Below are 14,348 nucleotides of genomic sequence, written 5' to 3' on the forward strand. Positions count from 1 at the left end.
TTTGTGATGGAGTCTTGCTCTGTTGCCTAGGCTGGAGTGCAGTGGTGCAATCTCGGCTCACTGCAAGCTCTGCCTCCCGGGTTCACGCTATTCTGCCTCAACCTCCAGAGTAGCTGGGACCACAGGTGCCTGCCACCACTCGCAGCTAATTTTTTTGTATTGTTAGTAGAGATGGGTTTCACTGTGTTAGGCAGGATGGTCTTGAACTCCTGACCCTGTGATCCACCCACTTCAGCCTCCCAAAGTGCTGGGATTACAGGCGTGAGCCACTATGCCCAGCCATTTCCTGATTTTTTTAATCATCGCCATTCTAACTGGTGTGAGATGGTATCTCATTGTGGTTTTGACTTGCATTTCTCTGATGGCCAGTGATAATGAGCATTTTTTCATGTGTCAGTTGGCTGCATAAATGTCTTCTTTTGAGAAGTGTCTGTTCATATCCTTCGCCCACTTTTTGATGGGGTTGTTTGATGTTTTCTTGTAGTTACTTTCTTGAAGAATGGAGAACTGACACTTTTCTCATATCTACCATGTAATAAAGACTGTGACTTCTACAAAAGATGCCACCACTACATCTTGAAAATGTTAGGAGTAATTTTAAGGGCTAAAAAATACAGTGATCTGTTCACTGAGAAAAAAAAAATTTTTTTGGTTCTTTAGAGGAAGCCCGTTTGAAATATGAGAAAGAAGAAAAGGAAAGGCTTGAAATACAACGAATTGAGAAAGAAAAATGGAATCGACTTGAAGCAAAAGTAAATAAACATTAATAATGTTCTTAATGAATACTTTAAACTATGGCTATCAGATCTATTGTCATTTAATGTCCTTCTCAGTCCATAGCTACCAGTAATATTTAGGCCTACATGAACTTAATCCTACCGTAGAATAAGTGACATTGTTATCTAGATTTCACCGATGAGAAAATCAAGGTACGGAGAAATTCAGCATCTAATCAGTGGCATAGTCAAGACTTAGATCTAAGCAGGTCTTGCTGAAGAGCCTATGCTTGTAACCTTAAAGCATATGTGAATCCGTTTTATAGACAAGTTGACAGCAACCAACAAAAAAAAAAAGCAAAATATTCAAATTCTACCTCTCCTTTTTTAGTTTCACTTGTCTGTTTCACTAGAATCTTTTAGATCAGTAATTCTGAAATATTCTGATCTCAAGACCAAACTCCATTACTATTAAAAACTGAAGACCCCCCCAAGGAGCTTATGTTTATGTGGATTACATCAATCAATATTTTACCATATTAGAAATTAAAACAAAAATTTTAAACTGCTTACATTAACAGACATTACATGTTGATAAAAATAAACTTTATTAAACACAAGTAAATGCATGAACATTTTTAAAGAAACAACTTTTTTTTAAAATTGAGGATATGAATGGCATTGTTTACATTTTAAAAATTTATTTGATATCTGACTTAACAGAAGACGGCTGGATTCTCATATCTATTTCAGTATTCCATCTGTTGCAATGTGTTGTTTTGTATGAAGCATATAAAGAAAATCTGTCCTCATATAGATACGAAATTGGAAAAAAAGTAATATTGTAATAGCCTTTCTGATAATTGTGGATATTCTTCTTTGATACTATATCAAAACTCTACAAGTCATAGTTTCTTAATGTGGAATATGAAACCATATCAATGAACTATTCATACTCTGTTATTTTGAAACATTGATCTATCTTACCCTCTGAATAGATCTTGTTTTCATATATGATTTAGCATCATCATGTGTTGCTTGCTTGAAAAGGTTTGGTTCACTGAATTATTTGCTTCCAAATGTTGATGTAATTTATTATTCATTATCAAAAATCACATACATTAGTATAATCACCAATCAAATCAGAAGTTTTTTCGTTTTGTTTTGAGACGGAGTCTTGTTCTGTCACCCAGGCTAGAGTGCAATGGTATGATCTCGGCTCACTGCAACCTCCACCTCCCAGGTTCAAGTGATTCTCCTGCCTCAGCCTCCTGAGTAGCAGAGATTACAGGTGGCCACCACTGCGCCCGGCTAATTTTTGTATTTATAGTAGAGACAGGGCCAGGTTGGTCTCGAACTCCTGACCTTGTGATCCATGCACCCCTGCCTCCCAAAGTGCTGAGATTACAGATGTGAGCCACCACACCAGGCCCAAACCAGAAGTTTTTAAAGATTGGAATACTTTCAAACTTACAGTGATAGATACAAGTTTTCTAAAATTTGAATTTTTGCCTGAAAGCTTGAATTTTATCATTGGCAATAAATATTTTGAGTTGTATCCTTAAAGTGACACACTCCATTCATTCATTTTTGAGAGAATGTCTGCCAAAATAGTCAAATAATTGCACAAGTGATATTTCTCAAGACAGTATTGTCATTTGATATGCAACAGAAGAGCTTTGTGCTTACTTCCCATTTTATCCAACAGGATATTAAAAAGACATGGACTTAGGGTTGAGTTTTAATACAATTAATAATTTTTCACCTCTTCATCAGGGCATTCTTTTTTTTTTATTTTTATTTTTTTAATGTGATTCAGAGTCTTGCCCTGTTGTCCAGGCTGGAGTGTGGTTGCGCGGTCTTGGCTTAGTGGAACCTCTGGCTCCAGGGTCAAGCAGTTCTCCCGCCTCAGCCTCCCGAGTAGCTGGGCTTACAGGCACACGCCACCATACCTGGCTAATTTTTGCATTTTTGGTCGAGACGGGGTTTCACCATGTTGGCTGGTCTCAAACTCCTGACCTCGTGATCTGCGTGCCTCGGCCTCCCAAAGGCTGGGATTACAGTTGTGAGTCACTGTACCTGTCCATCCGGGCATTCTTTTGTCAAGCTGGTTCCTTCCCCTCACCTCTCCCCGTAGAAATAGTACAGTTTGGGGTCACTGTCTGATTTGTGCTAAGACATCAGCACTTTCACACCATCTTGCACAATCAGTGCAAATAGGTACACGATGAAAAAGTCAGATAATGTTAATATAATTATGGAAATAGATTTGACCTCACAGATCCCAAGTCCTAGAGCCACCAAGAGTCTATAGATCACACTTTGTAAGCCACTGTTACAGATGAAACCTTTTGGAGATATCAGTTATATTCAAACTAATTTTAATATTCATTTTGGAACTACAGTTATATATTTAGCCACGTGTTTTAGATGCTAATTGTGAAACAAAAAGCTAAAATTAAAGAGCAGATCAATATATCTGTCCTTGTGCAACAGGATCTAGAAAGGAGAAATGAAGAACTTGAAGAACTTTATTTATTAGAGAGGTGTTTTCCTGAAGCAGAGAAATTGAAACAGGAGACTAGATTGCTTTCTCGGGTAAGACTGATTTCTCTTTTTTAGCTAATACTTTTGTCACCACAAGATGGAGTTGTAGTCCAATTTTGATGCCAAGAAACTTTAAATTTATCTGTTTTAAAAAACCCTCTCATCTGACAAATTGATTGCTTATGGCAAAGTAAAGTAACATAACTTTGTAGAAAGCTATTTGTCAGTAATATTGTCCTTGAAATGTTTATATTCTTCGACACTGACTCAATTGTTGGGAATGTATACTAGGGAAATTATGCTAAATTAAAACGTAAAAGCTTTGTGCTTAAGGCAGTCTCGTCTTGCTCACAACAGCATAACTTTGGAAATAATGTAGGTGAATATCAGAAGAAAAATGAAAAACTATAATATGGCTAAAGATTGTGGTATAATCTTAAGTGAAAAATTCTCAGTACAGTACAATATGATTACAAATGTGAAATCTGCATAAACCACAAAATGAATGGAAGGCCTCGTACTAAAATGCCAGTGGCAACTAGACATTAGTAATAACTTGGGAAGTAGATATTAGCCCAAGTGTTGGCCTTTGCAAATAAGCAGCTCTATGATTAGAGAGGAAAACTAAACAAAACAAAAACTACTTATAAATAATGCTTTAAAAATAAAAATCTGAAAGTAATTAGTGCTTCTATGTATCTGAATGTTAAGTATTAGAAATTACTTGGATAAATAAGAATTTGGTTATTTTGGAGCTCTCTCAAGTTAATGGTTAAAGCTATCACGTTTTTATCTAAGTTGGTTAAACTAGGTTATAAGAATTTATACTTCAAAAAAGAAGTCATTTAATCTTTGGTTGAATCTTCATCAGTGTGAACCTTTAAACGTTTTTATTCCACAGTGGAAACACTACATTCAATGTGATGGGAGTCCTGATCCTTCAGTAGCCCAAGAAATGAACACGTTTATTAGTTTGTGGAAAGAGAAAACAAATGAGACTTTTGAGGAAGTGATTGAGAAGAGTAAAGTAGTGCTAAATGTAGGTGTTTATGTATTTTCCTATAAACTGGCTATTACAAATAGTCTGATATTAACTCAAAATAAAAATAAATTAATATATTACTTGCCAAATAATAACACTACTGCTTCTGAACCCTTAGCAAAAGAAGTAATTGGTAAGCTTTTTCATTTTCTTTTTTCTTTTTACAAGTCCTAAGAATTCCTTGCCACATTAGCTAAGGTCACCATATCATAAAACATTATTTGTCTGTCTAATCAAGAAAAAAAATCAAGTTGCATGCGTTCATGTAGATAGCTCAGGTGGGGGTAGTGGGTAATTTTATCCTCAGTTGGAATATCCACTGTTCAGTAATTTAGTACCCATGATTTTTAATGTTTACTAGGTGCCAGGTATAGACTCTTGTTAGAGACAATGGGGGTACAAAGACAAAAGAGAATATTCTAACTTTTGTTCCTGCAAATAGGATGGTTAGACTAGCCTGGAAACTTCCACTTTACAATGCACTTAAAAATACTGGGGGGAAAAAAACTAATTTATTTTAAAAAATTTAAATTCATTGCCCTAATCACAAAAAAGTAAGGTAAAACCTTACAGGCCATAAAACAATCCAGAAAGTAAGAAAGTCTTGAAGCCAGTGGCTTCCCAGCTAACTACCTAGTGGCCTAGCTAGCTAGCTACTAGTGGCTTAGCACTGGTTCAAAGGGCCATCAGGATGCAAAGCCTAGTAGAGTACATACAAGGTGGCAAGTTGAACCAGAGACTCCTATATGGCTGGGAACCTCAAAAGACATTATGGATAACAAGAAAAATTTATTGTGCAAAAAGAGATAAGAAGTGTTTGGCTTATCTTTAGTGAATAAGAAACAAAAATGTCTCCACTAAGAATATTTATTTAATTTATTTTTTGGGGTGGCATCTCGCTCTGTCACCTAGGCTGGAGTGCCGTGGCGTAATCTTGGCTTAGTGCAACCTCTACCCCCTGGGTTCAAGCAATTCTCATGCCTCAGCCTCCCGATAGCTGGGATTACAGTCATGTGCCACCACACCCAGCTAATTTTTGTATTTTTAGTAGAGATGAGGTTTCACCATGTTGGTCAGGATGGTCTCAAACTCCTGACGTCAAATGATCCACCCACCTTGGCCCCCCAAAGTGCTAGGATTACAAGCATAAGCCACTGTACCCGGCTGAGAATTTTTAATCAGGAGTAAATCAAAAGTTGGATTGGAAAAATTTACCAGAAGACAGCACAGAGACGAAGAAATAGAAAATATGAAAGAGCAGTTGACAGGCATGTATGATAGAGTAAGAAGGGCTAAAAATATATGGAAAAGAAGGGATACAGAAGAATGGAAGAGAGACAATATTCAAAGAGATAATGACTGAAAAATTTCCAGAATTGATGAAAGATGTGAATCCTCACATTCAAGAAACTTGAGAAATTCTAAGTAAAAAGAAAAACTAGTGTTTATACTTTTAACACTTCTGACACCAAATGTATATGGGGTTTTCTCACACCAACCAATTCTCCAACTCTCCAGATACCTACTAAGTGTCCTTCGATCCAGTGCTGGTACTGAGTACTTAGAGCTAGTGCAGACCCCAGTCCCGCAAAACTGCGTCTTCCTTCACTTCCAGTCACGAGTCCCAGCTTGTCACCTGTACTTCTGATCAGCCTGTTATAAATCAGCCACAAGCCATTGGTCAGGTTATTTGCTATAATGGTTCACAAAACTCAGGGACACATTTACTCGCCTCTACTGGTTTATTATAAAGGATATTACAGAGGATACAAGTGAACAACTAGATGAAGAAATACAAGGGGTGAGGTCTGTAGGGAGGAATGTAGAGCGTCCATGCCCTCTTGGGGCACTCCACCCTTCCAGCACTTCAGTGTGTTCACCAACCAGAAAGTTCTCTGAACCTCGTTGTTTGAGTTTTTTATGGAAACCTCTTTTATGTAGGCATGATTGATTAAATCATTTGCCACTGACGTTTCAGTTCATCTTCATCCCCTCTCCCCATCCTCGAGGCCAGGGAGTGGGGCTGCAGGTTTCAGCCCTCTAATCTCATGGTTGGTCCCTCTGGCAGTCAGCCCCCATCTGCTAAGACTCATCATACTAGCATAAACTCAGACTAAGGTTGAAAAGGGCTTATTATAAATAACAAAAGCTGTCTCTCTCATTCCTGGCCCTCAAGAAATTCTAAGAAGCTTATACCAGGAACAGGCGGCAGAGACCAAATACTTCTTTTTATGTCACATCAAGTTAGGATAAATAAATTCAGAGTTAAACACACTTACATGATAATAGAAACTAGAAGGAATTCACTACTCTCATTTCTGTTATTATCCTTTAGTGCTTTTTTGGTCTAGTTCCTCACAGTTTTATGCTTCCTGTCATTGCTGCTGTAGTTTAACTTCATGTTGTCATAAGAGAGTATAACTGTAGACTCTTTTAAGCTCATACCATGCATTGCATGATTTAATCTGAACAACAGAGTTATGAGAGTCCTTTAACAAATAAAGAAAGATAGATTGTGATTTGCTTACAGTCCACTATGAGACCTTAGATGGACCTTACTCTGACTTTCCAAAGGCCCAAGGAGTCTCCCATACAGTCTGAGCTATTTAAATGCCAGTGGATTAATCATACAGTGTTCTTGCTACTACACATCCTCTTTACCAGAGAAGCTGCCATGGCATAACGTCAGCTTAGGAATCTGGTACTTTGCAATTAGCAGGGAGGTAGTGGGAAGTAGTACTAGAGTTCACCAGTGATGAGCTGCAAGGGACATCTTCCTGTTACAAGAATGAGGAGTCAGAAGTACAAGTAATAAAGAGCAAAAAAGATGAGAAAAGGATAAGTTCAGTAACACAGGAGACAGAAGAGGGGAGTAATCACAGCAATAGGAAACGAAAGCAGAAAGCTGCAGAACAAGTGGAGTTGGATAGCAGTAACAGAAGGAAATGGCCCCATAGTAAACACCAATTTCCAAATTTTCAAATTTATTTAATAAGCTCTTATGTACTACTTAATCTATGCCAAGCTTTGGAAATACTAACTTTCTGAGTTCTCATGGTAACACTAGGAGATAGGTACTATAAACCCCATTTTTCCAATGAGGAAGTTAAGGCACAGGGATGTTAAATGACTTGCCCAAGACCACACTGCTAGTTGAGAGGTGGCCAGAATTGAAGCCTAGCATTCTTGCTTGAGTCCATACTACCCTACCCTACGATGCTGCCTGTTTTAAATCAGAAAATTTCTACGTATTATCTGTGTCAGTGTTCGAAATTTAATTCTGCCACTTACTAGTTGTTCCTTCATCACACTGTGCCTCAGTTTCGTCATCTATAAAATATATACCATAACAATATCTACCTCATAGAATTATAATGAAGACTAAATGCATTAAAACATATACAATATTTAGAACAGTTCCTGGTACATAGTAAACAGTCAGTAAAAATGGTAGTAGTTCTATTCCACCTCCTTCTCCTCATCATTGTTATATTATTGTTGTTTTTTCTATTGTCTCTCAGTCTTAGATAATGACAAGTTGCCACTCATTTATTAACTTGCTAATGAAAGCTCTGTCACACATAGTTAACTGGTAGGTCCGAGGGTTTAATTAGATTCAGAGCCACCATTTTCAGCAAGAAGGCATCATAGATTATGTTGTGTTCTTCATACTGCATCCTATCAGAAGCCATATGATGTTCCATTATTAATTTAATGATGCAAATTTGATCATATGGTTAAGGTGTTTGCCATTAAATCTCCACATTGCAAAGTATATTTTCCCCAATCTGAGGTCAGATACTTTGGCACTGGAAGAATTATGTATTCCTCAACAGCTTTTCACCTAATCATTTAGATAGTCATTGAGGATCTTTATCTGAAGCAGTTATTACGCTGGGGATTGAAAAATGGTGATTTGCTAACTGATCACTGCATCCACATTAGATAGATGGCATTCTTCTGTAAGGAACTGTTCTTTCTTCACCCGACCTTCCCCTTTCATTTCTGAACGTCTAACACTATACACTCATGGATTTTTATTTATTCAGTGTGTTACAATTAATTTTAAGGGAGTTTGGGAGGAAATTTTTGTTTATGATCTTAAATTACAGAATAAATACAGGAAAGGATTTCTATATGTTTTGCTAAGGATGTGTTCTTCAATTCAAAAGGGATAGAACATTCCCTTTTTCACTTGTCCTTGACTATTTCTCTGAGAATTAATGCAAATATTATTTTACTTTACAGTTAATTGAGAAGTTGAAATTTATTTTATTGGAAACTCCACCGTGTGATTTGCAAGATAAAAATATAATACAGTACCAAGAGTCAATTCTACAACTGCAGGAGCTCCTTCATCTTAAATTCAATGTAGCCACAGAAATACTTCTCAGAGTAAGTGTGATATTTTGCTTATATATTAAGTTTTATAAGAGCTAACATTTTATGTTATATATAAAATAATTCAGTATTTTTTAAACTGAAAAATCAAGAGTTTATGGAAAAGTTAGTAGAATAAAGTACATATATTTATTCAGATTTAATAACTGATAATATTTTATTTTTAAATGTAATTTGTTTTGGTTTGATTTGGTTTTCTTTAGAGATAGTAAATATGGAATCTCCCTGTGTTACCCAGGCTGGTCTCAAACTTCTGGACTCAAACAGTCTTTCTTCCTTGACCTCCCAAAGTACTGGGATTACATGTGTGAGCCACTGCTCCCCACCAGACATTTTATTTTTGAAGAAATAGAATATTATTTCTATTTGCCATTAAAAGTAATGGCAAAAACTACAATTACTTTTGTACTCACCTTATATTATTATTCTTAGGATAATAATATATAAGGATAGGATAAGAGACCTCATCCTAATATATATATATATTAGCCAGGCATGGTTTGCCTGTGGTCCCAGCTACTTGGGAGCCTGAGGTGGGACCATCGCTTGAGCCCAGGAGGTCAAGGCTGCAGCGAACCATGATCGCACCACTGCACTTCAACCTTGGCAACAGAGGCAGACTCTGTCTCAAAAAATAATAATAATAAATAAAAGAGGAAGAAGAAGAGGAGGAGGAGGAGGATTAGAAAAAATACTATAATGTTATATTTCAGTTTGAAATATCAGCATGAACCAGATTTATTTTTATTCCATAAATAGGATTTGAGATTTCAGTTCTGGGGCAGGAAAAGTGAAAGATGAGGCTGGATTGTCTTCCTGTGCTAGAAGGCAAGCAAACGCTCAGAGACTAATGACATTGTATGAAAGAGATGCCGTTAGCTAAGTGGCTAGCTTAGAAGTCCCACTGATCAAATTTGGAATAAATAATTTGAATATCAGAATAATGATTATAATCAATTATAAAAAATTGAATAAATAAAAATTTTTGAGTTTATAGTGATACTTCAGAAACAAAGGGGAAGGTGGAGTGGAGAAAGAACAGTTCTTTACAGTAGAATGCCATCTATCTAATGTGGATGCAGTGATCAGTTAGGAAATCACCATTTTTCAATTCCCAGTGTAGTAACTGCTTCACATAAGGATCCTCAACGGCTACCTAAGTGATTAGGTGAAAAGCTGTTGAGGAATACATAATTCTCCTAGTGCCAAAGTATTTGACCTCAGATTGGGGAAAATGTACTTTGCAATGGGTGGATTTGGTGGTCAGCACCTTAACCAAGTGATCAAGTTCATATCATTAATATAATGGAACATCGTATGTCTTCTGATAGGATGCAGCATGAAGAATACAGCATAACCTATGATGCCTCCTTGCTGAAAGTGGTGGACCTGAATTCAGTTAAACCCCTAGACCTTCCAGTGTACAAAAATAAAGAGGAGCAAGTTAAACAATGCGATGAGCAAACAATAATAGAAATCCACAATGTGGGACAATTATACAAGATAACTGTCCTGAACACTTCAAAAAGTTACAGTTACAGAAAACAAAAAGTGTGCAAGAATAATCACACTTAAAAAATTAATAATAAATATAATCTTCAACATTTTAAAGTTTTACGTTCTAGCAACCGCATATTGACTTATTCAAATCCTTTATGACAGCTGATTTCTTGAGCAATAGGCATCAAACTATGTTAGTTTTTGCTTTAAAATTCTTAAGAACATACTTGAGTTTTATGGTTAATATTGGATATTAAGTATTAGACTAGTGAAAACATGACTCATCTGGATTTTATAAGCTGGATATTTTGCTTTCTAAACTTGATGTGTTCCGAGGTAGGTTAACTTTGCAGTAGAATAGTCTACATTTTAATAAGATACAGATAAAGCAGCATGTGTATAGTTAAAATGAAAAGTCATGATTCTGATGTTATGACTGAGAAAGGTAACATAATATTAATCCACAGGTGCTACCTGGAAATACAGAAGCAATTTTATTTTTTACTTTTCTGAGACCCAGTCTCGCTCTGTCACCCAGGCTAGAGTGCATGGTGCAATCATGGCTCACTGCAGCCTCAACCTCCCAGACTCAAGCAATCCTTCCACCTAGGATCCTCCCAGCTCCCAAGTAGCTGGGACTACAGGCGCACACCACCACACCCAGCTAATTTTTTGTAGACCTGTGGGGTCTCATTATGTTACCCAGGCTGTTCTTGAACTCCTGGACTCAAATGATCCTTACAACTTGGCCTACCAAAGTGCTCAGATTACAGGTATGAGCCACCTCACCCAACCTAAGAGCAACTTTAATTCTTAGACACCTTAGGAGAAACTGAGTGGAAAAAGGAGGTGCATGTTTAAGTAAGTAAATACATTTGCATCCTTTAGAGAATTTTTTAAAACAATCCTTTGTCATGTTGATTGAACCTGATTTTTACCCAAGTTACTCTTTTAGGTGGTTAATAAAGGGAATCCAACATATAAGTGATAAAGTAACTTATCTAAGTTGTATAATTTATGAGGCCTGTGGCCCTTTGTAATGTTTTCCTTTTCTCTTACAGCAAGCTAGTACTTTGGCAGATCTGGACAGTGGAAATATGGAAAAAGTCATTAAAGATGAAAATGTTACTCTATATGTGTGGGCAAACCTCAAGAAGAATCCAAGGTACCCTTGTGGATAATACTTTCCCTGTAGGTGGAAAGACATTGAACCACATCATGATTGCCAGATGACTTAAGCCCATTTTAGGAAATTAGCCCACTGAAGGTTGAATCATAAACCTGCCATTTACTTAACGCAAGTTACTTAACTTTGTTGAGCTTCAGTATATCATCAGTAAAATGATGATTATGTCCCTTAATAGGATTGGATTGAAGATTAAACATTAGTGCATGTAAAAGTTATAGTGTTTATTACAAATATATACTGATTAAATACCAGGTCTTCCTCTTCTCTTTACCCACTTAACCCCTCTACCCTCCAAAAAAAATAGAATTGGTAGGTACTTTCTTTTTCTTTTCTTTTCTTTTTTTTTTGAGACAGAGTCTCACTCTGTCATCCAGGCTGGAATGCGGTGGTGTGATCTCGGCTCACTATAACCTCCACCTCCTGGGTTCAAGCGATTCTTTGTGCCTCAGCCTCCTGAGTAGCTGGGATTACAAGCGCATGCCACCACACTTGGCTGATTTTTTTGTATTTTTAGTAGAGACAGGGTTTCACCATGTTGGCCAGGCTGGTCTCAAACTCCTGACCTCAAGTGATCAGCCTGCCTTGGCCTCCAAAAAGTGCTGGGATTACAGATGTGAGCCACTGTGCCTGGCTGATAGGTACTTTCTACATGGCAATCTGGATTTTTTTTTTTTTTAATGAATCTTTGTGAACTGTTAAAAATAATAGATTTTCATATGTGTATTTCTTGGACATTTAAGTGCTGTTTCCCCAGTAGTTTTCAACAAAGAAACATTTTTCTGAGGAATGACAGTGATGATGGCAAATTCATGATCACTTGGTTGCTGCTTGATCTTTAAACATTTTAAGTTACTTGCATTAGTATAGCAGTGAGTTTTAGAGAAAAATAACCAGAATAAAAATTAGGAGGCCTGGGTGTGGATCCTACCTCTGAAAAGACTAGCCATGTGACATTTTTTTTAAAAAAAATTGGACTTTATTTTTGATGTTTAGTAAAAGGGAAGAACAAAATTTCCCAAGTTCTTTCCTTTTGCTATGAAAAAAAAAAAAAAAAACAACTCTTCAGTTCACATCTAATCGGGGACAATATAGTAACCTTTCTCATTGTAAAATATGTCAAGTACAGAAAAGTGAAGGAAATTAATCTGTGTAGTTTTAAATGAATAAAAATAAAATGAATAGCTCTGTACTCACTACCCAGGTTTAAGAAGAGAATTAGGTGTTGTCTTTTACCAGATAAGGAATAGTGCAGGCAGAACAAGTTTCATTTTGATGATGATTGGGGTGGGGGTTGTAAGGATGATGAGTTCGGTGCTGAACTGGCTGAGTGTGAAGTACTTATAAGATACCAGAGTGCAACTGGCTGGAGGCATTGAGAGCAATCTGAAGTGTAGTATATTTTGAGGAGTCATCAGCATATAGACCAATGGTTCTTCACTTTTCGGGAGTCATAGATTCTTCCGAATGTCAAGCAATTACAGATGCTTGCACTTGTGGAAGGGCATTTTTGGACCTCTTAAAGTCCATTCAGAGATGCGTCATACCCCTACCCAACCCTAGGAAAAATAAAGCTCTTATTAAAAACCTCTGATAGTGTAGATAGTAATTGAGGCCACAGAAGTAACAATATCCAGTGTGTGTTGAGGGAGAGGAGAAAGAGGGCTTAGGATGGAGCACTGAGTAATATCAATATCGAAGGGATGGTCAGGAAGAAGGCCATATAGAGGAGACAGAAGGAACTGCCAGAGATGGAGAAGACTGTGGGGTTATGGATCCCAATAAACGGTTTTGAGAAGGATAGCATCCGCAACTGGGTCCAAATCCTGCAAAGAAAGCACATGTAATCAGACTAAAAATTGGAGCAAAATTAAAATGAAGAGAAATACTGCTTAGTTATAAATTTGACACAGATCTAGAGTTTTCTAGGGTCTCATCTTTTTTGTTGTAATTAATTATTAACAGGCACAGAAGTGTCAGATTCTCTGAAACACAAATTGGATTTGAGATTCCAAGGATATTAGCAACAAGTGACATTGCTGTACGACTCCTGCATACTCACTATGATCATGTTTCTGCACTGCACCCTGTTTCAACACCATCAAAAGAACACACTTCCACAGTAACTGAGCTTGTCAAAGATGATATTGACAATGTAGAGAAAGCAATCAGCAAAGAGGTCGAAGAAGAGTCCAAACAACAAGAAAAAAGGTCTCACTTAATTCAGGAGGAAGAAATAAAAGTTGAGGAGGAACAAGATGATATTGAAGTGAAAATGGTAGGACACATTTAAATATACACATTTTTTTTCTTCATGCAACATGTATTATTAGATTCCCTTAAAGTATTCTCAAGATTTTTCCTAAACAACTAGAAATTGTCTGGGAGCCACTTTCTTGCCAGTGCCTCAATTTTTAATGTGTATCTTTTTCTTGTCTTCCATTAACACTCAATTAATGGTTGAGCCACTAGCTTCAACATCCTAAAGTTCAGCACAGGAATTGCTCATTTTTATATTAGGTGCACAACCGGGCAGCTTTGATGCCATTTAATTTTTGTATATTTATTATATATTTCAAACTCACTCAAGGGAACTTGCCATTAAATGGAAACTTACAGTAAATAATCTTATATTACCCTGTTACTTCCTCAGTTTTTGGTTTTGTAAGAAAGAGTTTTATAAAGTAAAAATTTATTTTCTTAAAATATCACTCTTCTCTGAAAAATTGACATCTTTAGATACAGCTTTTGACCAATTTAATAATCACATTCCTTTATTTAGCTTCTGCTCTTTTTTCTGTTGGCAAGATTGTCAAGCTACTTATTTATGTTAGAAAAAAAATGTCTCTGCATTGGGGAGTTATACCTGATATAAATGATGAATTGATGGGTGCTGACGAGTTGATGGGTGCAGCACACCAACATTGCACAAGTATACATATGTAACAAACCTGCA

The 14,348-nt window shown here is 36.7% G+C and overlaps 1 protein-coding gene across 1 annotated transcript in view; it reads left to right on the forward strand.

Moving 5' to 3' along the window:
• The window catches only part of CASC1 (cancer susceptibility candidate 1), a gene marked incomplete at its 3' end in the record, with an annotated part of 44,791 nt that extends 31,121 nt beyond the window's left edge, over positions 1-13,670 (forward strand). Inside the window, exons 4-9 of the mRNA XM_011947004.1 lie at positions 661-752; positions 3,213-3,314; positions 4,165-4,302; positions 8,554-8,700; positions 11,268-11,371; positions 13,358-13,670. Of these exons, the coding sequence (XP_011802394.1) occupies positions 661-752; positions 3,213-3,314; positions 4,165-4,302; positions 8,554-8,700; positions 11,268-11,371; positions 13,358-13,670 (896 nt within the window). The remainder of the gene's footprint in view (positions 1-660; positions 753-3,212; positions 3,315-4,164; positions 4,303-8,553; positions 8,701-11,267; positions 11,372-13,357) is intronic.
• Positions 13,671-14,348: the final 678 nt, after the last annotated feature.

Source organism: Colobus angolensis, unplaced genomic scaffold (genome assembly GCF_000951035.1).
Source record: "Colobus angolensis palliatus isolate OR3802 unplaced genomic scaffold, Cang.pa_1.0 Scaffold256, whole genome shotgun sequence".
In the NCBI taxonomy this organism is placed as follows: domain Eukaryota; kingdom Metazoa; phylum Chordata; class Mammalia; order Primates; family Cercopithecidae; genus Colobus; species Colobus angolensis.